Source organism: Mirounga angustirostris, unplaced genomic scaffold (assembly GCF_029215605.1).
Source record: "Mirounga angustirostris isolate CCGP_5_RB_7025 unplaced genomic scaffold, mMirAng1.0.hap1 SCAF_8, whole genome shotgun sequence".
Lineage (NCBI taxonomy): Eukaryota > Metazoa > Chordata > Mammalia > Carnivora > Phocidae > Mirounga > Mirounga angustirostris.
Window position 1 is genome coordinate 772,933 of NW_026991716.1, and position 27,517 is coordinate 800,449.

Consider the following 27,517-nt stretch of genomic DNA (forward strand, 5'->3'; position numbering starts at 1 on the left):
TTCTGAATATGTCTGTGAAGTCCATTTGGTCCAGTGTGTCCTTTAAAGCCTTTATTTCCTTGTTGATCTTTTGCTTAGATGATCTGTCCATTTCAGTGAGGGGGGTGTTAAAGTCCACCACTATTATTGTATTATTGTCGATGTGTTTCTTTGCTTTTGTTATTAATTGCCTTATATAATTGGCTGCTCCCATGTTAGCAGCATAGATATTTACAATTGTTAGATTTTCTTGTTGGATAGACCCTTTAAGTAGGATATAATGTCCTTCCTCATCTCTTATTACAGTCTTTGGTTTAAAATCTAATTTGTCTGATATCAGGATTGCCACCCCAGCTTTCTTTTGGTGTCCATTAGCATGGTAAATGGTTTTCCACCCCCTCACTTTCAATCTGGGGGTGCCTTTAGTTCTAAAATGGGTCTCTTGCAGACAGCATATCGATGGGTCTTGTTTTTTAATCCAGTCTGATAGCCTGTGTCTTTTGATTGGGGCATTTAGCCCATTTACATTCAGGGTAACTATTGAAAGATATGTATTTAGTGCCATTGTATTGCCTGTAAGGTGACTGTTACCGTATATTGTCTGTGTTCCTTTCTGGTCTATGTTGCTTTTAGGTGCTCTCTTTGCTTAGAGGACCCCTTTCAAGATTTCTTGTAGGGCTGGTTTTGTGTTTGCAAATTCCTTTAGTTTTTGTTTGTTCTGGAAGCTTTTTATCTCTCCTTCAATTTTCAATGACAGCCTAGCTGGATATAGTATTCTTGGCTGCCTATTTTTCTCATTTAGTGCTCTGAATATATCCTGCCAGTCCTTTCTGGCCTGCCAGGTCTCTGTGGATAGGTCTGTTGCAAATCTAATATTTCTACCATTGTAGGTTACAGATCTCTTCTCCCAAGCTGCTTTCAGGATTTTCTCTTTGTCTCTGAGACTCGTAAGTTTTACTATTAGATGTCGGGGTGTTGACCTGTTTTTATTGATTTTGAGAGGGGTTCTCTGTGCTTCCTGGATTTTGATGCCTGTTTCCTTCCCCAAATTAGGGAAGTTCTCTGCTATAATTTGCTCCATTATACCTTCTGCCCCCATCTCTTTCTTCTTCTTCTGGGATCCCAATTATTCTAATGTTGTTTCGTCTTATGGTATTGCTTATCTCTCGAATTCTGCCCTCGTGATCCAGTAGTTGTTTATTTCTCTTTTTCTCAGCTTCTTTATTTTCCATCATTTGGTCTTCTATATCACTGATTCTCTCTTCTGCCTCATTTATCCTAGCAGTTAGCGCCCCCATATTTGATTGCACCTCATTAATAGCTTTTTTGATTTCTACTTGGTTAGATTTTAGTTCTTTTACTTCTCCAGAAAGGGTTTCTCTAATAACTTCCATGCTTTTTTCAAGCCCAGGTAGTATCTTTAAAGTGATGATTCTGAACTCTAGATCTGACATCGTACTAATGTCCATATTGAGTAGGTCCCTGGCAGTCGGTACTACCTCTTGTTCTTTTTGTTGAGGTGATTTTTTCCGTCTTGTCATTTTGTGCAGAGGAGAATAGTTAATGAGAGAACAAAATGCTAGCAGAGTAACAACGTCCCCAGAAAATATACTCTAAACAAATCAGAAAAGACCTGAAGCAGTGGGAAAAGAAAGGGAAAGAGAGAAAAAAAGAAAAAGATAAAGATAAAAACAAACAAAACAAAACAACAACAACAACAAAAACCAGAATGTGATCAAATATGATCAGGCTCGCATATAGATCAGTGCCACAAACTAGATTTGGGGTGAATTTTGGTCTGTTAGAAGAAAGTGCCTCCCACAATTTTAAAGAAAGAAAAACTTATATATGTACAAAAATAAGGGTTGATATGATGAAGGGATGGAATATGACTGTAAAGATGGAAATTATAAAAAATTTTATAAAGGAATTGATAAGAAATTGTTTGAAAAAAGAAAGGATTTTTAAAAAGGGAGAGAATGTGATCAGGCAGGGGAGTAGAAAAAACCATATACTAGAGATTTAGGGTGTATTTTGATCTGTTAGAAGAACATATCTCAAAATTTTAAAGAGAGAACAACTTAGATATATATGCCAAAAATACGGGTAACTACTATGAAGGGATAGAATATGACTCTAAAAATGAAAAATAAAAATGTTTTTTAAAAAAGGGATTGATAAGATGTTGGTTGAAAAGGGGAAAAAGAAAAATTAAAAAAAAAAAAGACAGTTAAAAAAAATTAACTTTCAACGACTAAAGAATCATGGTAAAAAAGCCATGAATTCTATGTGCAGTATTTCCCTAGCGCTGGAGTTCTGCCATTCTCATTGATTGGTAAACTTGGTCTTGGTTGGCTGTTCTTGCTGATCTTCTGGGGGAGGGGCCTGTTGCCGTGGTTCCCAAATGTCTTTGCTGGAGGCGGAATTGCCCCGCCCTTGCCCCCTCCCGGCTAAGTAATCTGCTCGGGTTTGTTCTCTGGAGCTTTTGTTCCCTAAGAGCTTTCCGTACAGCTTTGGAGGTGGAGAGTGAAAATGGCGGCCTCCCAATCTCTGCCCCGGAGGAGCCGAGAACTCGCGGCCCCGCTCCTCAGTGAGCCCCCAGAGAAAAGCCGTCAGTCACTCCCGTCTCCCCGGTCTCTGGCTGCGCTCCGTGCTCACCCGGCCTGTGACCGCACATTTCTATCTCTGGCACCCGACCCCGGGTGGAGTCTCCAAACCCAGCAGATCCCTGCGGTGCACTCCCGCACGGCTCCTCCCAGGGGAGGAAGGTGAGTCTCCCCGGATCTGCTGTTTGTTGGGTCCCTGCTTCCAGAAAGTGGTCACTTTTCTGATGAGAGAGTTGTTGCTCTTCTTTTCTTCGATCTGTTGAGTTTGTAGGTGTTCAGAATGGTTTGATCCCTATCCAGCTGAATTCCTGAGAGGAGATGAAATCCAGGTCTCCTACTCCTCCACCATCTTGCTCCACCCCCCGCTTTGGCCTATTTTCTATAGCACATATATGTCATCTGAGTCAAGCAGGAGCCACAGATATTAATTAGAAAGTCTTAAGTTTGTATCTCCCTCATTCCCATCCAAACTCCAACAGTGTTTTCGTTCTACAATGAGACCAACTCATCTCACTTGCCTTTCACACTTGAACTCTGTCTGGGTACCTTTGGCTGCTTTACATAATTCTTCCAACTTTACACTGGTTCTGACATGCCCTCCATAATAATAATAGTAAATACTTCTAATGCACTTAATAGGAGTTAGACTATTTTAAACACTTTGCATATGTTGGCCCTTGTAATCCCCACCAGTACCCCATATGGACGGCTAGTCTAATCATCAACTCTCTAAAGGAGGAAAAAATGATCAACATCACTAGCCACCAGGGAATTCAAATCAAAACCACATTGAGACACCACCTTACACCAGGTAGAATGGCAAAAATTAACAAGGCAGGAAACAACAAATGTTGGTGAGGATGTGGAGAAAGGGGAACCCTCTTATACTCTTGTTGTGAATGCACACTGTACAGCCACTTTGGAAAACAGTGTAGAGGTGCCTCTAAAAATTAAAAATAGAGCTACCCTATGACCCAGCAATTGCCCTATTGTGTATTTATCCCAAAGACACAGATGTGGTGAAAAGAAGGGCCATATGCAGCCCAGTGTTCATAGCAGCAATGTCCACAATAGCCAAACTGTGGAAGGAGCCGAGATGCCCTTCAACAGATGAATGGATAAAGAAGATGTGGTTCATATATACAGTGGAATATTACTCAGCCATCAGAAAGGATGAATACCTACCATTTGCATCAACATGGATGGAAGTGGAGGGGGTTATGTGAAGTGAAATATGTCAAACAGAGAAAGAAAATTATCATATGGTTACTCGTATGTTGAACATAAGGAATAGCATGGAGGACCATAGAGGAAGGGAGGGAAAATTTAAGGGGAAGAAATCAGAGAGGGAGACCAACCATGAGAGACTCTGGAATCTGGGAAACAAACTGAGGGTTACAGAAGGGAAGGGTGGGGAATTGGTTATCCTGGTGATGGGTATTAAGGAGGGCATGTGTTGCAATGAGCACTGGGTGTCATACACAAATAATGAATCATGGAACAGTACATCAAAAACTAATGAAGTACTGTATGGTGGCTAACATAACATAAAAAATAAATAAATAATAATAAATAATAAATAAAATAAAAAATTTAAAAATGAGGAAATTGAGGTAGAGAGAACTTAAGCCACTCATCCTTTGTCACAGTCTTAGTGGCGGCAGCAGGATATGAAAGGTTGGAACTCTTTGTCACTCCAATGTAATGTTAAAGTTCAGCCACACACATTTTGCAAATATATGTGAGAGATAAACCATTGCCATACAAAGCCATGTTCCATTAATGTAAACCATTAAAGTCTCCTGTGATTTTTATAGAGAAAAGGATGTAATATTCTGTTTGTACAAGGATAGAAAAGTACAAAACATTTTCTTATGCATATTACATTAAGATTACCCAATACTAATCTTAAATTTTAATTTAATTTATAATTTAATCAATTTTATAAATATTTTATATAGTTTTATATACATATATAACATTATACATAATGTTACATAACATTACACAATAATATATAAGCATTATATAATAAATATTATATATAAATATATGTATATAAATGTATATATAAATATTATACAATACTGTTTACAAAAATATATATAACATACATATAAACATTATATAATATGTAATATAAAGATTATATGTGTACATGAAATTAGCATTATATAATAAATTCTTTTGATCACCTGTGGAACAGTCACCTGTTCCATCCTTCTCCATCCCTGACACCCTTCATAAATAAGCACCCACTTTGAAATATTTTGGCTGTTACTTGGTATTTACCTATTTCCAAATAATACACTTAAACTACTAATTATTTTTTTGCTTAGATACTATCTATTATTTTGCTTAGATACTATCCAACCTGAACAGGCCTATCACCTTCTTCTCCTTTATGTACCCTGTAATTAATTAACAAGCACACTTACTCTCTCCTCAGTGACACTACCGCATGTGGGTGTCATCCTGGCACCCCCTCCAAACATCATCCTATAAAATCATTTTCCACTTGTCCTCTGTAGTATTCTGTTAATGGATCCCATGCCTTCCTTTTTCTTGTGACGCACGTTCTCTTTTGATGATTTTTTTAGCTGTGCCAAATAAAGTTTGTATTCCATGAATGTCTGCTTAAGGGAAGTGTTTTTCATTTCTGCACTCATCCTGGATTCCTGATCAACAGATGTCAGCCAGAACAATATGCTCTTCAGGTCAGTAAACCTGGTGGCAGCCTATCATTTCTGCCAGGAATAGTTCTCCCACTGATCAGCTCTTCAGAGGAAACCCAGCCTAGAGGTTTTCCTCTACACCCTCCATGGCTTTTGTAATAAATTAATTGTCTACATTATGTCTAAGATGTCTCTGCATTTATGTACTGATCCCTGAATTAAATTTATATTTTATAACAGAAATGGTTATAAGGACTAGATCCTCAGGAATAGAAATTCAGGGAGAGTGACACCAACGTCATGGTGGCATAAGATACCCACGGGCACCTCCAGGGCCCTGTGTGCCCACCCACACACACACACACTGCCACCAGCTCCCTTTGCATGCTCCTGAGGAGAGTAGCAAGAGCAAGTGCCAGTGGATGACTAAACATGCTCTGAAAGCAGGCCAGGGTCTGCTGACCAGTCAGAAATCACATACTTAAGCTGTGGCATCACCTTCAGGAAAACAAAATGGAGGCAATCAGCATACAGCCTAGTGCATGGTAGGATTAAGACATCAAGAGAAGAGGAGAGGAGAGGAGATACAAGCTCAAGATATGTGCTCGCATGGAGTGGGATTATCCACAAAAGGACTGGGAAAACTTAGAATCTCTAGCAGGGCTGATGAAAGATTTTCTCACCTGAAGACATTTACTAAAAATTGGAAGAAGTGACTGCTACTTCAAAAGCAAAGAAAGTAACACAAAAAACTTCAAAGAAGATGAAAAGTCAAGGAGACATGACATTATCAAAAAGTCACAGCAATCTTCCAGTAATGGAACCCATGGACATGGAGATCCACAATTTACCCTATAAAGAATTCAAATGGTGCCTGGGTAGCTCAGTCGGGTAAGCATCTGCCTTCAGCTCTGGTCATGATCCCAGGGATTGAGCCCAGATTGAGCTCCCTGCTGAGCGGGAGGCCTGCTTCTCCCTCTCCCTCTGCCTGTCACTCCCCCGGCTTGTGCTGTCAAATAAATAAAACCTTAAAAAAGTGAATCAAAAATACATATTTTAAGGAAATTGAGTGTGCCATAAGAAAACACAGAAAAACAAATCAACAGAATCAGGAAGATAATATATGAACAAAATAAGATTAGCAAACATGTATATCTTTCAAAGAACCAAACAGAAATTCTGGAGCTGAAGAATAAAGTAAATGAAATGAAATATGCAATAGAAAATATCAACATCAGATAGACCAAAGAGAAGAAAGAATCTGTGATTTAGAAGATAAGAAGTTTGAAATTACCAAGTTAGAAAAGAATAAAGAAAAGGGAATGAAAAAGAGTGAAGAATGCCAATGATCTATGTGATGCCATCAAAAGAAACAACATACAAATTAATGGAGTTCCAGAAAGACAAGAGAGGGAGAAGGGAGCAGAAAGCTTGTTTTATAAAGATATTTATTTATTTTTATTTATTTATTGTAGAGAGAGAGAAATCATGAGCAGGGGAAGCAGCAAATGGAGAGGGACAAGCAGACTCCGTGTTGAGTGCACATCCCTATGCAGGGCCTGATCCCACAACCATGAGGTCATGACCTGAGCTGAAATCAAGGGATGGATGCTTAAATGCTGAGCCACCCAGGTTCCCAAAGAAAGCTTACTTAAAAAAAAATAATAATGGCTGAGAAATTCCCAAACCTGGGAAAGAGATTTAAACATCCATATTCATCAAGTGAATAGGTCACACCATAATTTCAATCCAAAATTTTCCCCCAAACACTTTATAATAAAACTGTCAAAAATCAAGAACAATTAGAGAATCCTAAAAGCAGCAAGAGAAAACAAAAGACGGCAACCTACATTGAACCCCCATTGGGCTATCAGATTTCTCAGAAGAAAGCCTATAGTCCAGGAGAGAACAGGGCAATATATTCAAAGTGCTGAAAGAAAAGAAAATATCGCCGAAGAATGGTCTATCCAGCATAGTTATCCTTCAGAAATAAAGGAGAAATAAAGACTTCCAGACAAACAAAAGCTGAGGGAACTTATTGCCACTAGACCTGCTTTCAAGAAATGCTGAAAGTTCTTCAAACTGAAGTAAAACAACACTAATTACTAACAAGAAAACATGTGAAAATATGCAGCACCCTGACAAAGGTCCTTATACATACGAAAATCCAGAATACTCTAACACTGTAATGCAATGGGGTGTTGTTAACCACTTAAGTATAGTATAAAGACTAAAGGACAAGAGCATTAAAAATAACTATAGCTACTATAACTTGTTAATAAATAATATAGAACGAAATAATTTGTGACATTAAAAATATAAAAGGGAAGGAAAAAGGTAAAGGGTTTTTTTGCAATTGAAGTTGTTATCAACATAAAGTAGAATAGAATATATATATGATGAACTATTTAAGCTGCCTAGTAACTGCAAAGCAAAAACCTGAAATAGGTTTCCAATAGAAGAAAAGAAGGGAATCAAAGCATATCACTATGGAAAATCATCAGTTCACAAAGAAGACAGCAAGAGAGGAAGAAAGGAACAAGGTAAATACAAAAAAATCTGGAAAGCAATTAGTAAGATGGCATTAGTAAGATATTCCTGATCAATAATTACTTTAAATATAAATGGATTAAATTCTCCAACCAAAAGATATAGAATGGCTGAATGTATTAAAAAACAAACAAACAAACAAAAACAAGACACAACAATATGCTGCCCAGAAGAGACTCACTTCAACTTTAAGAGCACACATAGACTTGTAGTGAGAAGATGGAAAAAGATATTTCAAGCAAAAGATAACCAAAAGAAAGCAGGATATATACTTATATCAGAAAATAAATAAAACAGGCTTGGGGCACCTGGGTGGCTCAGACAGTTAAGCGTCTGTTTAGGCTCAGGTCATGATCTTGGGGTCCTGGGACCCAGCCCTGTGTCAGGCTCCCGGCTCAGGGGGGAGTCTGCTTCTCCCTCTCCCTCTGCCCTTCCCCCAGCTTGTGTTCTCTCTCTTTCTCAAATAAATAAATATTTTTTAAAAAAAAGAAAAAAATATATGCTTTAAGCTAAAAATTGTCAAAAAAGACAAAGTAGGTCATTATATAATGATAAAGGATCAATTCATCAGAAAGATATAAAAGTTGTAAATATGCATACAACATCAGAACACCTAAATATATAAAGCACATACTAACAGAACTAAGAGAATAAATTAAACAGCAATACGGTAAGAGTTAGGAAATTTAATTCCCCCCTCTCAGCAATGGTTAGATCGCGAGACAGAGAATCAGTAAGAAAACAAGATTTTAACACCACAGTAGACCCACTGTACCTAACAGATATACACAGAACATTCCATCCAACAGCAACAGAATACTTATTCTTCTCAAGTGGATATGGAATATTTTATAGGACAGATCATATGATAGGACACAAAACAAGTCTCAAAAAATTCAAGAAGATAGGAATTATATCAAGTATCTTTACTGACCACAATGGTATAAAAATAGAAATCAATAATAGTAAGAAAGCTGAAAAACTCACAAAGCCATGGAGATTAAACAACGTACTGCTGGATCAGAAGGATCCACTGGATTAAGAGGAAATCAAGGGGAAATAAAAAACTATCCTTGAGATGGTGTAGGCTTGTAGACCCCTTGCAGGCCAGGGTCATTTGAGGACTGCACTGAGGTTAAGGTCGGCCAGGCAGGCCTAGGCCAGGAGGAGAAAATGTTCTCTTCCCCTTACCTCATGTTGCAAGACCTAAATGCCTGGACCAGCAGGAAGTGGCTCTTGCCTAGCTTAAAGTGTATCTCTCTAAACAGAAGTGTTCTTTCTAAAGACAAAGAACATGTTGTCTCCAAAGGAAGGATGGCTAAGAGAATTCTTTTTTCTGCAAGCATAAGCAGGATGTATTTTGTTCTTATTGCATTTCGTGTATATTTCACTTCACAGATGTTGGCTTGATACATTGTTATGTTTATCTGATCTCTGCGAGTATATAGCTATGTGAGAAATAAACGGCAGTATGCAGTTGCAAGTGCTGCCTTTGCTCTGCATCCCCTGTGTCCTGGTGATTTCGTAGACCCTTACCCAGGGACCCCAACGCACTAGACGTTGACAATTGGCGCCCGAACAGGGACCCTGAAGGACGTACAGGAAGGGTGAGTAACTTAATTAAGTACAGGGTGATGGGACAAGAAACTTCTACTCCTTATGTTCGAATGCTGAAGCATTCTCTTGCTGTCTATGGTATTACTGTCGCTTCTAATGATATTGAGCTGTGTTTGAAGGTGGTTCGGGAATGGAATCCTTGGTTTCCAGAGGAGGGAACTTTAGATTTAGATAACTGGCGGCGAGTTCGACATAATGTCGAGAAGGCAATGAGACAGGGAGAAAAAATTCCCGTGCGGTTTTGGTCTATTTGGTCTATTATTTTTACAGTGCTTAAAGCGATGGAGGATGACTGCACGGTCGAAGACTTCCATAAGGAGATGGCTCCTTCTATACAAGACCTCCCTTTAGATACGGATGAGAAAAGGGCGGTAGAGAAAGATACCTTTAAGCTTACTCCATCCCGTGAGCCTAGCGAGTGTGGTAATGAAGAACCAAAACCGAAAGTAAAATCGGATCCCGAGGTGGAGCGTGTGTGGAAGGTTTTTCAGCAGGTTATGGCTATGACGGAGGAGTCTAAGAAACCCTCTAGGAAGCCCTCTGCTCTGCCTTTGCCGTCTGTACCAGCTCTTTCTTCTAAAAATCCTTTCCTTTCTGCTGCTTTAGCTGAGCTTGATGCGCTAGAGGATAGCGATGATGAGGCTGGCGCAGCTAATTCTGTCTTTGCTTTTCCTGTTATTAGGCCTCCCCCGGTCCAGGGAATGGCACAAGCACCATATTATGAAGGAATAGGTATAGAAGATATTGGTCGCTTGAAAAAGGCAGTGTCTTTATATGGACCTCAATCACATTATGTTAAGGAGCTAGTTAATAGTCTAGCTCGACATTATAACAATTTTTCTCCTGAGGACTGGAGGGTCCTCTGTCGACCTCTTTTAAAGGAGCCTGAATACCTGCAGTGGCAGATGTGGTTTTCTGAACTTTGTATGTATGTACATGTGGTAATAGATACATATTCTCAATTTATATGGGCCACAGCACAAAGTGGCGAAACTGCACAACATGTTATCACCCATCTTTTAGAAACTTTTGCTGTGATGGGTTTACCATCTATTATTAAAACAGATAATGGACCTGCATATAGCAGTAAAAAATTTCAAACTTTCTGTAAACAATATGGTATAATGCACAAAACAGGCATTGAGCATAATCCTCAAGGGCAAGCTATTGTAGAACGTGCACATAATACCTTAAAGTTACAAATTAAAAAATTTAAAAGGAGGAAAAAGGACCATATTTTAGCATTCACTCAATCAAATGCACGTTCCATTTTGCAACAAGCTCTGTTCACATTAAATTTCTTGAATCTTCCGCAGGGAGATATCCTGTCCCGAGCAGAAAAGCAGTTCATAGAGGGAGAGATCGCTCCCCCTCCATTAAATGAACATATATGGTTTAAACCAACCGCAGATGCAGAATGGCGACCGGGGCTATTGCTTTATAGAGGGAAGGGTTATGCTTATGTCTCCACAGAGGATGGACGGACCTGTTCCTGGCTCCCCGCGCGATGGATCCGGTCGAGGGCCAATTCAAACGGCACCGTATCCCACCAGACGACGGATGGGGAATCCAGACCAAGATGAACTTCCATTACAGGCCATGGCACATCTGAATTTGGGAGGACGACGTCGCCGTTGGCAGATATTTGCTACTGCTTTGCCGACTTGGGGGCAAATTAAAAAGCTTAGTGGGGAAGGGCAAAAAATCCTGCAGCGAACAGGGAAGGCTTGTACACCTGACAATTTATTTTTGGCTATGTGTGCCTTGCTTACTGTATCAGATGCCGCTACGTTGGCCAATTTACTTCTTAATCAACTTAAGGGACTAGATCCAAAAGGTATTATTCAAAGTTTGGGGCATACTGCTGGAGGAATGGGATTTGTATTGTTGATTGTTATCTTATGCTTTATGCTGTTGCATTTTTGCTATCTAAAGCCTTCCCAGAATTCTATGGCCATCCTTTGGAGGGCACTTTTATTAAAACAAAAGAAAAAAGAGGGAATTGAGATGGTGTAGGCTTGTAGACCCCTTGCAGGCCAGGGTCATTTGAGGACTGCACTGAGGTTAAGGTCGGCCAGGCAGGCCTAGGCCAGGAGGAGAAAATGTTCTCTTCCCCTTACCTCATGTTGCAAGGCCTAATTGCCTGGACCAGCAGGAAGTGGCTCTTGCCTAGCTTAAAGTGTATCTCTCTAAACAGAAGTGTTCTTTCTAAAGACAAAGAACATGTTGTCTCCAAAGGAAGGATGGCTAAGAGAATTCTTTATTCTGCAAGCATAAGCAGGATGTATTTTGTTCTTATTGCATTTCGTGTATATTTCACTTCACAGATGTTGGCTTGATACATTGTTATGTTTATCTGATATCTGCGAGTATATAGCTATGTGAGAAATAAACGGCAGCATGCAGTTGCAAGTGCTGCCTTTGCTCTGCATCCCCTGTGTCCTGGTGATTTCGTAGACCCTTACCCAGGGACCCCAACGCACTAGACGTTGACATATCCTGACACACACAAAAATGGATATGCACATAACAAACTTTATGTATCAAAAGAAGTTTTTAAAAGTTTATAAGAATAAATGTATACATAAAAAAAAATCTTGAATAAAAAATCCAACTTTATACCTCAAGGAACTAGAAAAAGAAGAGCAAACTAAGCCAGAGACAGCATAAGGAAAGAAACAGTAAAAATTAGATCAGATAAATGAAATAGAGAACAGGAAAACAGGAGAAGAGATTAACAAAACTGAGTTGGTTCTCTGAAAAGGGAAACAAAATTGACAAACCATTAGCTAGATTACCCAAAGGCGCGGGGGGGAGGTGGGAAGAGAGAAGGAAAGAGAGAGACAAAGAGAGAATCCAAATAAAGAAAACTATAAATGAAAAGGAGTCATTCATCTGATGCTACAAAAATGTAAAACATCTGCTCGCCCTCTGACCTGCTGCCTAACGCCAGTGCATTCTGCGCCCCCTGACCATGCCCACGGGCGTGTCCTGGGCCACCTATCTGAAAATGTTTGCTGCCAGCCTCCTGACCATGTGCGCCGGGGCCGGAGTGGTGCACAGGTACTACCAGCCCAACCTGACAATACCTGAAATTCCACCAAAGCCTGGAGAACTCAAAAAGGAGCTTTTGGGACTGAAAAAGAGACAACATGAACCTCAAATTTCTCAACAATAGAAACCTCAAAATACTTAACTCTGCCAAGAACTCCGTGAATAATACTATAAGTATTAAATATATTTTTAAAGTTTATTGAGTCAAACTGCTTGTCTTTAAGCATCTAATGCAATGCTAACTGCAAGTGATGCTCAGGTGTTAACTGATGCATTGAGATTTAATTATGGATCGACCAGTATTTCTTGAAAACTGCCAAAGTTTATATCATCAGCTTTTTGAATGTATTTGAATAGATACTTAGTCTTGGATATCATATGAGAAAGAATATTTACAGTGTTTCCTGCCCTTATAATTCTGGTTTATTTCTCTGAATAAGCTTGACTATCATGGCAAATGGGAATTATAAATTAACTATAATAAAAGTGTCATTGACAATGAAAAAATGTAAACATCAGTGACAACTATGAATAATCATATGCCAACAAATGGGACAACCTAGAAACATACAGTCTACCAAGAATGAATCATGAAGAAATAGAAAATCTGAATGGACCACTAACATGACTAGAAGTCCTAGCCAAAGCAATCAGACAATAATAAATAAATAAATAAATAAATAAATAAATAAATAAATAAATAAATAAAGGCATCCAAATCAGACAGGAAGAAGTAAAATTACCTGTTTGCAGATGACATCATCATGTATATAGAAAATCTTAAAGATTCCACCAAAATTTGTTTTAGAACCAATAAACAAATGCAGTAAAATTGCAGAAAGCAAAATCAACACACAAATATCAGTTGTATTTCTATAGACCAACAGTGAATTATCTGGAAAAAAAAAAGAAAATAATCCCACATACAATAGCTCAAAAACAATAAAATACTTCCAAATAAATTTTACCAAGGAGGTAAATGATTTGCACACTAAAAACTCTAAGATACTGATGAAAGAAATTGAAGAAGACATAAATGAATGGAAAGATATGCCTTGCTCATAGATCAGAAAAATTAATTTTGTTAAAATTTCCATAATTCCCAAAGGCATCTATAGATTTAATGCAATTCCTATCAAAATTTCAATGGTGTTTTTCATAGAAATAGAATAAAACAACTCTAAAATTTGTTTGAAACTTCAAAAGACAATGAATAGCCAAAGCTATTCTTTCCTAAGAAGGACAAAGCCAAGGCATCACAATTCCGGACTTCCAGCTCTATTACAAAGCTGTCATCATCAAGACAGCATGGTACTGGCACAAAAACAGACACATAGATCAATGGAACAGAACAGAGAGCCCAGAAATGGACCCTCAACTCTATGGTCAACTCATCTTTGACAAAGCAGGAAAGAATGTCCAATGGAACAAAGATAGTCTCTTCAACAAATGGTGTTGGGAAAATTGGATAGCCACATGCAGAAGAATGAAACTGGACCATTTCCTTACACCACACACAAAAATAGACTCCAAATGGTTGAAAGACCTCAATGTGAGACAGGAGTCCATCAAAATCCTAAAGGAGAACACAGGCAGCAACCTCTTCGACCTCAGCCGCAGCAACTTCTTCCTAGAAACATCGCCAAAGGCAAGGGAAGCAAGGACAAAAATGAACTATTGGGACTTCATCAAGATAAAAAGCTTTTGCAAAGCAAAGGAAACAGTCAACAAAACCAAAAGACAACAGACAGAATGTTAGAAGATATTTGCAAATGACATATCAGATAAAGGGCTAGTATCCAAAATCTATAAAGAACTCATCAAATTCAACACCCAAAGAACAAAGAATCCAATCAAGAAATGGGCAGAAGACATGAACAGACATTTTTCCAAAGAAGACATCCAAATGGCCAACAGACACACGAAAAAGTGCTCAAAATCGCTCGGCATCAGGGAAATCCAAATCAAAACCTCAATGAGATACCACCTCACACCAGTCAGAATGGCTAAAATTAACAAGTCAGGAAACGACGGATGTTGGCGGGGATGCAGAGAAAGGGGAACCCTCCTACACTGTTGGTGGGAATGCAAGCTGGTGCAGCCACTCTGGAAAACAGTATGGAGGTTCCTGAAGAAGTTGAAAATAGAGCTACCCTATGATCCAGCAATTGCACTACTGGGTATTTACCCCAAAGATACAAAAGTAGGGATCCGAAAGGGTACGTGCACCCCGATGTTTATAGCAGCAATGTCCACAATAGCCAAACTGTGGAAAGAGCCAAGATGTGCATCGACAGATGAATGGATAAAGAAGAGGTGGTATATATATACAATGGAATATTATGCAGCCATCAAAAGGAATGAGATCTTGCCATTTGCAACGACGTGGATGGAACTGGAGGGTATTATGTTGAGCAAAATAAGTCAAACAGAGAAAGACATGTATCATATGACCTCACTGATATGAGAAATTCTTAATCTCAGGAAACAAACTGAGGGTTGCTGGAGTGGGGGGTGGGGTAGGAGGGATGGGGTGACTGGGTGATAGACACTGGGGAGGGTATGGGCTCTGGTAAGCGCTGTGAATTGTGCAAGACTGTTGAATCTCAGATCTGTACCTCTGAAACAAATAATGCAATATATGTTAAGAAAAAAAAAAAGAAGAAGGTAGCAGGAGGGGAAGAATGAAGCGGGGGAAATCGGAGGGGTAGACGAACCATGAGAGACGATGGACTCTGAAAAACAAACTGAGGGTTCTAGAGGGGAGGGGGGTGGGAGGATGGGTTAGCCTGGTGATGGGTATTGAGGAGGGCACATTCTGTATGGAGCAATGGGTGTTGTGCACAAACAATGAATCATGGAACACTACATCTAAAACTAATGATGTAATGTATGGGGATTAACATAAGAATAAAAAAAAAAAGAAGGACAAAGCCAAAAGCATCACATTTCCTGATTTCCAACTGTATTATAAAGTTATATGGTTTGGATTACTATCCCAAGCAAATCAGAAAGTGTGTTGGGATTTAACTTGTATCACTCATTCTAAAAAACATTTTTTTAAAAAAGCAAATTTGGTAGACCTCTGATGAATCTGGAAGGCAAATATTCCTAATGAGTATGAAGCCCAAGCTCCTTTTTAGGTAATCCATGAGGCTTTCAGTATTGCATGGTGTGGGAGGGAGGAAATGGAGCAAGAGAAGGCTCTACAATAGGTCCAGGCTGTAGTGCAAGGAGAACCACCACATGAGAGCTACAGCTCGAGAGACCATATTGTCCTGGTTTATGAGTAATTTTCTTTTTTTTTTTAAAGATTTTATTTATTTATTTGACAGAGAGAGAGACAGCGAGAGCAGGAACACAAGCAGGGGGAGTGGGAGAGGGAGAAGCAGGCTTCCCGCTGAGCAGGGAGCCCGATGTGGGACTCGATCCCAGGACCCTGGGATCATGACCTTAGCTGAAGGCAGATGCTTAACGACTGAGCCACCCAGGCGCCCTATGAGTAATTTTCAATAGTATTCCCTTTTACTCTCAAAAGCATCCTAACTTTTACATCAACATGGATGGGACTGGAGGAGATTATGCTAAGTGAAATAAGTCAAGCAGAGAAAGTCAATTATCATATGGTTTCACTTATTTGTGGAACATAAGGAATAGCATGGAGGACATTGGGAGAAGGAAGGGAAAAATGAAGGAGGGAAATCGGAGGGAGAGATGAACCATGAGAGACTATGGACTCTGAGAAACAAACAGGGTTTTAGAGGGGAGGGGGGAGGGGGGATGGGTCAGCCCAGTGATGGGTATTAAGGAGGGCATGTACTGCATGGAGCACTGGGTGTTATACGAAAACAATGGATTGTGGATCACCACATCAAAAACCAGTGATGTATTGTATGGTGACTAACATAACATAATAAAACTAAAAAAAAAAGAAAAAGCATCCTAATATAGCTATAAATTATATGGTCACCCTGATTGTGCCCTAGAAGATAAAAGGCCCATGAAGCATCTGTAGAAGATAGAGTGCTGTGTGGAGGATCTGTCAAGCTCCAGTGGGGAAATGTGAGTGCAAGCTGACAACCATTCTCTACATGAAAAGGGCTTCTAGCTTGCTGTTGATCTCTGGTCAGACTAAGAAGCTGATTATAAACCACAAAGTAACTAGATAACTCGAGCTGCCTATCATGAAATGAGTATTATCTGATCTACCAAAATCATAACATTGGACATGCTATGTGACAATCCATGTTTAAATATAAATGTCATCCACAGGACGAGGCCTGACCAGGACAGAAGAAAACATGTAATCCATTTGGGGGTGAGGTTCCAACCTACTTTTAGACACAAGTGAAATGCATGTGCCAGGCTCAGTCTCCTGTGGTGTCTTACAGATTTACTGCATCTCCCTCAACCCTCACACACAGCCTCAGGAGACATTCCCTGTGGTGTGAGAAGTTCTCAGTTAACAGTGGACATAGGATTACAAAGTCCAGACTTGGTTAAAATTGAGACAGCACAGAAGTGGACTGTTACTGAATCTGAGGTTTGGCCCTGCTACCATTTCATTCTTCTTGAAAACACACCTACCTACACTGCTCAACTTAAGAAATAAAGCACAATATCATCAATACAGTGTGGAAGTATCATCTTTACTCCTGCACAATTGCAGTACCCCTTGTGAAAGGTGATCACTATTATGAATTTTGTCTTTATTCTTTATTGTTCATCACATTTTTTTACATTGTAATATACCCTGACATAATATGAAATAAGATGTTGTAGGTATTTAAACTTGAAGTATACGGCATTAGACGTATTTTTCTGCAGCTGGTCATTTCAAGCCTTGTTAAGAAGAATAATTATGCATTAAAAATCATTGTGATCATTATCTATGGAATGTACAAAAACATATGGCCCCTTTTAGGACCTATTCTCACAGCGGTTCCTATCACATCCTTCACCTGCTGCCATTCTGGGGGAGTGAATGATGCTAATTACTGACAATGTCTGAGGACTGAGATAGCAAGAGCATTGAAGAGATGGCCCAGGGGCACCAACACTAAGGGAAGGGTCCACAAGGGACAGGCTCAGGAAGGGGGACGACCTACTCAATAAGCCTTCCACAATAAATGGTGCTTAATTGCCTCTTTCTTCTTTGAAAGAGATGACCCCAGAGGTTACATCACCATGTGAACAGAAATGAAATATTGGAAACTTCAATAGCTTTACTTAGCATGGGGACAAAACATCTCATCAGGTCTCTCTTCCAAGTATGACAGAATCCTTGGGGACCTGTGGAAAATGAGCTCCTCACTCTCAGTCCCTGTACTCAGCCAGTTCAATAATGAGGACCCGAGGGTCTACCTTCCTACTCAGGAAGAAGTGCATACTTTGAAAATCTCCCTAACTAGGTATCTAACTTTAAACAACAAACACTGCTCTTTAACCAGGTCCACAGGGATGTCCTCACCATTCTGGGAGAAAGAAGGAGCAAATGCAACAGGTCTCTGATTTCTCAGAAAATAGTGGGACCACCATCAATAAGTCAAACCCAAATGGTGGGTATTCATCCTTTCTGATGGCTGAGTAATATTCCATTGTATATATGGACCACATCTTATTTATCCATTCATCCACTAATGAACTGTTTCCATATGAACCTGTTTCCATATCTTGGTTATTGTAAAACAGTGCTGCAATAAACATATGGGCATATAACTTTTTGATAGTCAAACTGTAGAAGAAGCAAAAATGCACTTCAATAGATGAATGGATAAAGAAGATGTGGTCCATATATACAATGGAATATTACTCAGCCATTGGAAAGGATGAATACCCACCATTTGCATCGACATGGATGGAACTGGAGGGGATTATGCTAAGTAAAATAAGTCAAACAGAGAAAGAAAATTATCATATGGTTTCACTTATTTGTGGAACATAAGGAATAGCATGGAGGACATTAGGAGAAGGAAGGGAAAAATGAAGGAGGGGTTGGAAAACAGAGGGAGAGACGAACCATGAGAGACTATGGACTCCAGAAACAATCTGAGGGTTTCAGAGGGGAGGGGTGTTGGGGGGGATGGGCTAGCCTGCTGATGGGTATTAAGGAGGGCACGTGTTGTAATGAGCACTGGGTGTTATATGCAAATAATGAATCATGGAAAACTACATCAAAAACTAATGATGTGCTGTATGGTGACTAACATAACAACGAATTAGTGTTTTTGTTTTCTTTTCTTTTTCGCTTGTTGTGATGAGCACTGGGTGATGTATGGAATTCTTGAATCACTATGTTGTACACCTAAAACTAATGTAACACTGTAGGTTAACTATACTGGAATTGATAAAATAAAATAAAAATTGTTTTTGTTTTCTTTGGGTAAATACCCAGTAGTGTGATTACTGGAACATTTTTCCTTTTAATTTTTGAGGAACCTCCATATGGTTTTCCAGAGTGGTTTCACCAGTTTGGAATCCCACCAATAGTGTAAGAGGGTTCCCCTTTTTCCACATCCTCACCAACACTTGTTACTCTTTGTCTTTTTTATTTTAGCCTTTCTGACAGTTGTAAGGTGAAATCTCATTGTGGTTTTGATTTGCATTTCCCTGATGATCAGTGCTGTTTGAGCATCTTTACATGTGTCTGTTGGCCCTTTGTCTGTCTTCTTTGGAAAAATATCTATTTGGATCCTCCACCATAAATAAGAATGGTATCTTGCCTTTTGCCAACAACATAGATGGACCTAGAGAGTGTAATGTTGAGTGAAATAAGTCAAATACCCTATGATTTCACTCACATGTGGAATTTAAGAAACAAAACAAATGAACAAAGAAAAAAAGAGACAAAAAAAAGACTCTTAAATACAGAGAACAAACTGGTAGTTGCCAGAGGGAAGGTGGGTGGGGGGATGGGTGAAACAGATAAAAAGAATTAAGAGTACACTTATCTATCTCAACAAACACTAAGAAATGTATAGAATTGGGGCACCTGGGTTGTTCAGTCAGTTAAGTGACAAACTCTTGATTTTGGCTCAGGTCATGATCTCAGGGACCTGGGATTGAACCCTGCATCTGGCCCCCCATTCAGGGGGCAGTCTGCTCATAGATTCTCTCTCTCTCTCTCTCTCCCTTTGCTCCCCCCTTGCACATTACTGACAATGTTTAGTTTTTTATATAAACTATATAAAAAAAGAAAGAAATGTATGAAATTGTTGATTATTATATTGCACAACTTAAACTAATATAAGAATATATGATCATTATACTTTAATTAAAAAAGGAAAAGAAACAAAAAAAATAAAACCATGCATTTTTAAGCAGGAAAAAAATAGACTTCAACACACCAATATCTTTTGTGTGTGAGTAAACATTTGGGTAGTGCCAAGTTTGCATCTTAAATAAACAGGGTTTGATTTGGATTTCCCTGATGCCAAGTGATGTTGAACACTTTTTCATGTGTCTGTTGGCCATTTGGATGTCTTATTTGCAGAAATGTCTCTTCATGTCTTCTGCCCATTTCTTCATTGGATTATTTGTTCTTTGGGTGTTGAGTTTGGTAAGTTCTTTATAGATTTTGGATACTAGCCCTTTATCTGATATGTCATTTTACTGTACAGATTTAACTACAGATCTTTTCCATTTGTCTGCTACCTTCCCTCATCCCATCCAGGTAACTTCAAAAACACCAACCTAAGTTCTTAATGTAAACAAAATGCTTTAAAAAAAATGCTAACTAGTAACTTTAAGTGATTTTTCACCATCATTCATACTGTGACATTTTTTTCTTTTATTCAAAAACTATATTAATATAGGGGTTAAGGTAAGGATAGATGAGATGAAAGACAAGTATGCAGATAGATGGATGCATAGATACACAGATACATGGTTAGATAGGTATTGAGGGGAATACTTTGGGTGTCATGCATAGAGTAGAGAGAAATAGACATCAGGCCCATTTTCTTAAAGTTTACACACCGCATGGGGGGCTGTTAAAAAAACTTTGACCTAAGGAATACATGATTATAATTGGTTCTTTTTTTTCATTTGTCAAGTTTTCATTTAAATTTCAGTTAGTTAACATACAGTGTAATATTAGTTTCAGGTATACAATTTAGTGATTCAAAACGTACATACACCACCCAGTGTTCATCACAATAAGTGCACTCTTTAAACCCTTTCACCTATTTCTCCCAACCCACCCACCTCCACTCTAGTAATCATCAATTTGTTCTCTATAGTTAAGAGTCTATTTCCTGGTTTTCCTTTCTTCCTACCCCGCTGCTGTATTTATCTGTTTTGTTTCTTAAATTCCACATATGACCAAAATCATACGGTATTTGTCTTTCTCTGACTGATTTATTTTGATGAGCATAAAACTATTTCCATCCATAACATTGCAAATAGCAAGATTTAACTCTTTTTTATGGCTGAATAATATTACATTGGGTGTGTGTGTGTACACACAGCTAGTGAAATATCTATATATTAGATGTGTGTATGTATATATATAATCTATACTTATTTATGCCATATATTCCTTATTCATATCAACTGATGGACATTTGGGCTCTTTCCATAATTAGTTTATTGTTGATAATGCTGCTATCAACATCAGGGTGTATATATCTCATCAAATTAGTATATCTGTATCCTTTGGGTAAATACATCCTAGTGCAATTCCTGGATTGTAGGGTAGTTCCATTTGTAACTTTTTGAGGAAACTCCATACTGTTTTCCAGAGTGGCTGCACTAGTTTGCATTCCCACCAACAGCGTCAGAGGCTTTCCCTTTCTCCCAATCCTCCCCAACACCTGTTGTTTCCTGTGTGTTAATTTTACACATTCTGACCGATGTGAGGTGGTATCTCATTGTACTTTTGATTTGTATTTCCCTCATGATAAGTGATGATGAGCATCTTTTCATGTGTTAGTTAGCCATCTGGATGTCTTCTTTGGAGAAATGTCTATACGTGTTTTCCATGTATTTTTTCCTTAATTATTTGTGTTTTGGGTGTTGAGTTTTAGAAGTTCTTTATATATTTTGGATACTAACCCTTATCAGATATGTCATTTGCAAATATCTTCTCTCATGTCATAGGTTGCTTTTTAATTTTCTTCATTGTGTCCTTCACCATGCAGAAACCTTTCATCTTGATGGCGTCTCAATAGTTTATTTTTGCTCTTGTTTCCCTCGCCATGGGAGACGCATCTAGTAAGAAGATGCTATGGCCGATGTCAAAGAGGTTACTGCCTGTGTTCTCCTCCAGGATTTTAATGGTTTCCTGACTCATAGTTAGGTCTTTGATCCGTATTGAATTTATTTTTGTGTCTGATGTAAGAAACGGGTCCAGTTTCATTCTTTTGCATGTTGCTGTCCAGTTCTCCCAACACCAGTTGTTGAAGACACTCTCTTGTTTCCATTGGATATTCTTTCCTGTTTTGTTGGAGGTTAATTGACACTGTAGTTGTGGGTTATCTCTGGGTTTTCTATTTTGCACTACTAGGCGTTTACCAGAGAGATACAAAAACACTAATATGAAGGAATACATGCACCCTGGTGTTGATAGCAGCATTATCAATGATAGCCAAATTTTGGAAACAAACTAAATGCCCATCAATTAGTGAAAGGATAAAGAAGATGTGGTATATATATTTGCAATGACATGGATGGAGCTAGAGAGTATTATCCTAAGCAAAATAAGTCAGTCAGAGAAAGACAAATACCATATCATTTTATTCATATGTGGAATTTAAGAAACAAAAGACAAATGAACATGATAAACAAAAAAACAGAGAGGGAAGTCAAGAGAACAGACTGATGGTTACCAGCAGGGAGGTGGGTAGGGGGATAGGTTGAATAGGTGATGGGGATTAAGGAAGGCATTTCTGATGAGCACTGGGTGTTTTATGGAAGATTGAATCACTAAATTCTACACCCGAAATGAATATTACACTGTATTTTCACTAATATTTTTTAAACTATGAAAATTTTTTTTAAAAGAATTTAAAAAGTCAGGATAAGGAATGAAGATAGTTGCCAGAATCTAGAGAAGAGACGATAGTGGTTTGGATTAGGGTAGAGATTGTGGAAGCTTTTTAAAAGTGCGAGGACAGTTAACATGTAATTTGCTTTCAAACTTACCAGTTTGGGTGATAAGTTAGGTACCAGGATGAGAGAGATAACGGTGCCAAAGATAAATGCCATATCTCCTACATAAGAAACTGGGATATCAACAGTGCTACTCACTAAGATATGAAAAAGGAGGAACATTCTTTTCCTCGTTCTGACATCCACAAAATAATTACATTTCATAGGTGAATTTGCTGACCAAGTAAAAGAGTGTGTTCACTATATCAAGCCAAAAGATTTGTACAGAATCGGAGGGTCACATCACTTTAGAACCAGATCTATTCCAAACTTCCAAACTTAAATGTGAGAAATTTCAGAACTTGACTTTAAGAGTAACCTTGCCAAGCTCACCTAGATAAAAATATAATATTAAACATAAATTTAGATCCATAAAAGGATCTAAAACAAAGACCAGATTACTTGGCTCTAATATTTACTTTTACCCATTATTTTTAAGTATTAACATAAAGTATTTCCCTTTTTAAATTCCGCATTTAATTATATAGATTGTATTGACAGATTTCTTCTCCTCCTCCTTCTCTTCTTCTTATTCCTCCTGCTCCTCTTCCTCTTCATCCCCATCCTCCTTCACCTCCTTCTATTCTTCTCATTCTAGGACTTGGTCACTAAAGGACTATGGACAAAAGCAATTACACTTCTCTACACGGTTTTGTTCTGCTTGGTTTCTCTGGCCATCCCAAACTGGAGATGGTCCTATCAGGAGTTGTCACTATCTTCTACTTCATTACATGGGTGGGTAATACAGCCATCATCCTTGCATCTCTCCTGGATCCCCATCTGCACACGCCAATGTATTTTTTCCTCAGGAATTTATCTTTCCTGGACCTATGCTTCACGACTAGCATCATCCCTCAAATGCTGGTTAACTTGTGGGGACCTGACAAGACCATCAGCTATGTGGGCTGTGTCACTCAACTCTACGTTTATATGTGGTTGGGGTCCACTGAGTGCCTCCTCCTTGCTGTTATGTCCTATGATCGTTTCATAGCTATCTGTAAGCCCTTGCATTATTTGGTAATCATGAACCCACATCTCTGTCTCAAGATGGCAATCACAGTCTGGAGCATTAGTTTGGCCAATTCTGTAGTACTATGTACACTCACCCTGAATTTGCCTCGATGTGGAAACAACCTTCTGGACCATTTCTTGTGTGAGTTGCCAGCTATGGTCAAAATAGCTTGTATAGACACCACAACAGTTGAAATGTCTGTTTTTGCTTTAGGCATTGTCATTGTCCTTACACCCCTCAGCCTTATTCTTATATCCTATGGCTACATCGCCAAAGCTGTGCTGAGAATAAAGTCAAAAGCAGGCCAGCACAAAGCAATTAATACCTGTGGATCTCATCTCACTGTTGTGTCCATCTTCTATGGAACTATTATCTACATGTACCTACAACCAGGCAACAGTGCCTCCCAAGACCAGGGCAAGTTCCTCACCTTCTTTTACACAATCATCACTCCAAGTCTCAACCCTCTCATTTATACCCTACGGAATAAGGACATGAAGAATTCACTGAGGAAGCTGGTGAGAGTTGACCATGAATCTACAAAATTGAAGAGGAACCAGGTGTCATAGCAAAATATTAGCCTGGATAAGGCAACGAAATATGTTTTCTAATTGTCTTTATTTTTTTCATTCAGATGTAATTGACACAGTGTTATATTAGTTTCAGGTGTACAATATAATGATCCAATGTTCAACCTGATAAGGGTACTCTATATCCCCTTTATCTATATCACCCATCAATGTCCCTCCTCCCCACTGGCAACCACTTGTTTGTTCTCTATGTTTAAGTGTCTGTTTTTTTGTTTGTCTCTTTTTTGTTGTTCATTTGTTTTGTTTCTTCAATTTCACATATGAGTGAACTTATATGGTATTTGTCTTTCCTGCCTGACTTAGTTCACTTAGCATTACTCCCTCTAGATCTATCCACGTTTTCACCAATGACAAGGTTCTGTTCTTTTTATGGCTGAGTAATATTCCATTGTGTGTATACATACACCATATTTTCTTTATCTATTCATCTATAAATGGTCACTCATGTTGCTTCTATATTTTGGCTATTATAAGTAAGGCTGCAATAATTGTAAGGGTGCATATATCTTTTCAAGTTAGTTTTTATGCCTGTTTGCTTTCTTTGGGTAACCCAGCAGTGGAATTACTGGATCATATGGCAATTCTGTTTTTAACCTTTCAAGGAAACTCCATACTCTTTTCCACAATAATGCACCAATTTGTATCTCAACCACTGGTGCAAGAAAATAGTAATTTTTTTTATATCAGCCATAGATACATTTCTCTAAATATATCTCCTCGGACAAGGGAAACAAAGGAAAAATTAAACTATTAGGACTACACCAAAATAAAAAGGTTTTGCACAGGAAGGAAAACACCCACAAACAAAAACTCAGCCTACTGAATGGGAGAAGATGTTTGCAAATGACATACCCAAAAAGGGGCTCATATCCAAAATATATAAAGAACTTATACAACTCAACACCAAAAAAACCAAAAAATCCAATTTCAAAAATGGGTGAAGGATCTGAATATTTTTCCAAAGAAGATACAGATGGTCAATGAGTACAAGAAAGGATGCTAAAGATTACTAATCATCAGGGAAATGCAAATTAAAATACCCATAAGATATCACTTTTCATCTGTCAGAATGGCTAAAATCAAAAACAGAAGAAATAACAAGTGTTGGCAAGGATGTGGAGGAAAAGAAACCTTCGTGCACTATTGGTGTGAATCTGTCTTTAATTTCTAGTGAAGTAACCAATCCCTAGACCATAGACATAATTAATAGAATAGTTGCTGTATATGAACATTCTGTGAATGCAATACTTAGCTCTATTATGACTCTAAACATTGGCATAAATTCAGAGAAAATAGTCAATAGGAATTTGTAATTTTGTTTGTAATATAAAAAACACAAAGGGGATGTAAACATAAACCTGAATGCATTTAATTCATTCTAAAATCCCACAGAAACTGTTTTGATATCTAGTTTTGTATTTTCTATGCTAATGCTTGGATCTTCAGAAATATAGACTTGAATGAATGGATACATATACAATATGGTTTGTATATTAAATAATAACAAATATTGATCTTGTACATTAAATCTCTTGTGATGCCATACATTTATCAATATCATGAGTAAAGGATCTTTGTTATTTAAGTTATTTCTTCATTAATATTATACAAGGAAGTGAGAAGACATAAATTAGAGGGATTAAAAGGTGATAAAATAGTCTTATTCATTATGTATTCGTTCATGAAACATTTATTCCATGACTGTCTCAACCTCAATGGAAAAAATAATACAATTCCTTCGACATTAGTTAGGATTTGGCTTTGATCTTTCTATAGATCTTGGAATTTATGGAAATATTGAGAAATGTAGATTTGTATATTTTTATGTAGTGGAATTTCTTTTTGTTTCTTTTATCGTTGTTCTTTTTTTGTTTTTTGTTTTGTTTTGTTTTTATATTCCCAAAATGCCTTTATTTTTTTCCTAGGATACATAATTTTATCTATTACAAAGAATCTTTTTTTATTATGTTCAGTTACCCACTGTATAGTACATCATTAGCTTTTTATGTAGTGTTCAATGATTCATTAGTTACGTATAACACCCAGTGCTCATCACAGCACGTGCCTTCCTCAATACCCATCACCCTGTTACCCCATCCCCCTGCCCCCGCCCCTCTTGAACCCTCAGATTGTTTCCTGGGGTCCATAGTCTCTCATGGTTCATCTCCCTCTCTGATTTCTCCCTCTTTGGATTTCCCTCTCTTCCCCTACGGTCCTCTGAGCTATTGCTTATGTTCCACATATGAATGAAACCATATGATAATTGTCTTTCTCTGCGTGACTACTTCACTTAACATAATCCCCTCCAGTTCCATCTATGTTGATGCAAATAGTGGGTATTCATCCTTCCTGAGGGCTGAGTAATATTCCATTGTATATATGGACCACATCTTCTTTATCCATTCATCTGTTGAAGGGCATCTTGGCTCCTTCCATACTTTGGCTATTGTGGACATCACTGCTGTGAACCATTGGGGTGCATGTGCCCCTTCTTTTCACTACATGTGTATCTTTGGTGTAAATACCTAGTAGTGCAATTGCTGGGTCATAGGGTAGCTCTATTTTTAACTTTTTGAGGAACCTCCATAGTGTTTTCCAGAGTAGCTGTACCAGCTAGCATTCCCACCAACAGTGTAAGAGTGTTCCCCTTTCTCTACATCCTAGCCAATATTTGTTGTTCCTCTTTTGTTAATTTTTGCCATTCTAACTGGTGTGGGCTGGTATCTCATTGTGGTTTTGATTTGTATTTCCCTGATGGCTAGTGATATTGTACATATTTCATGTGTCTGTTAGGCATTTGTATGTCTTCTTTGTAGAAGTGTCTGTTCATGTCTTCTGCCCATTTATTGACTGGATTGTTTGCTTTTTGGAGTATTGAGTTTGAGAAGTTCTTTATAGATCTTGGATACCAGCCCTTTATCTGTAATGTATTTCCAAATATCTTCTCCAATTCCATGGGTTGCCTCTTGGTTAGTTAACTGTTTTCTTTGCTGTGCAAAAGTTTTTATATTGCTTTCTGGCTTGCCAGGTCTCTGTGGACAGGTCTGATGTTATTTTGATGTTCCTCTCTCCATACGTAAAAAATTTCTTCCTCCTAACTAATCTGATGATAGTTTCCTTGGCTGTAGGATTTGCAAGTTTCATTATTATAAGTCGGGGTGTTGGTCTATTGTTATTAATCTTGGGAGGGGTCCTCTCTGCCTCTTCCATATAAATACTTGTTTCCTTCCCCAGATTAGGGAAGTTCTCAGCTATGATTTGTTCAATTATACCTTCTAGTCCTCT

General features: G+C 38.3%; 2 protein-coding genes and 1 long non-coding RNA gene across 3 annotated transcripts in view; 2 read left to right on the forward strand and 1 right to left on the reverse strand.

The window, feature by feature from the left end:
- LOC135365512 (uncharacterized) overlaps positions 1 to 27,517 on the reverse strand; it is a 214,727-nt gene that overhangs the window by 61,761 nt on the left and 125,449 nt on the right. The gene's annotated exons all lie outside the window — the stretch shown is intronic.
- Positions 12,402 to 12,635, forward strand: LOC135365473 (ubiquinol-cytochrome c reductase complex assembly factor 6-like). The gene has a single exon (XM_064597014.1). It carries the CDS (start codon positions 12,402 to 12,404, stop codon positions 12,603 to 12,605), a length of 204 nt encoding a protein of 67 aa, XP_064453084.1. The 3' UTR covers positions 12,606 to 12,635.
- Positions 23,245 to 24,211, forward strand: LOC135365474 (olfactory receptor 2W1-like). Its single transcript, XM_064597015.1, has one exon. It carries the CDS (start codon positions 23,249 to 23,251, stop codon positions 24,209 to 24,211), a length of 963 nt encoding a protein of 320 aa, XP_064453085.1. The 5' UTR covers positions 23,245 to 23,248.

Excerpts from the sequence above, each read along its gene's own strand:
- LOC135365474 (XM_064597015.1), top strand. The coding sequence starts at position 23,249 with ATGGACAAAAGCAATTACACTTCTCTACACGGTTTTGTTCTGCTTGGT.
- LOC135365473 (XM_064597014.1), top strand. The coding sequence starts at position 12,402 with ATGCCCACGGGCGTGTCCTGGGCCACCTATCTGAAAATGTTTGCTGCC.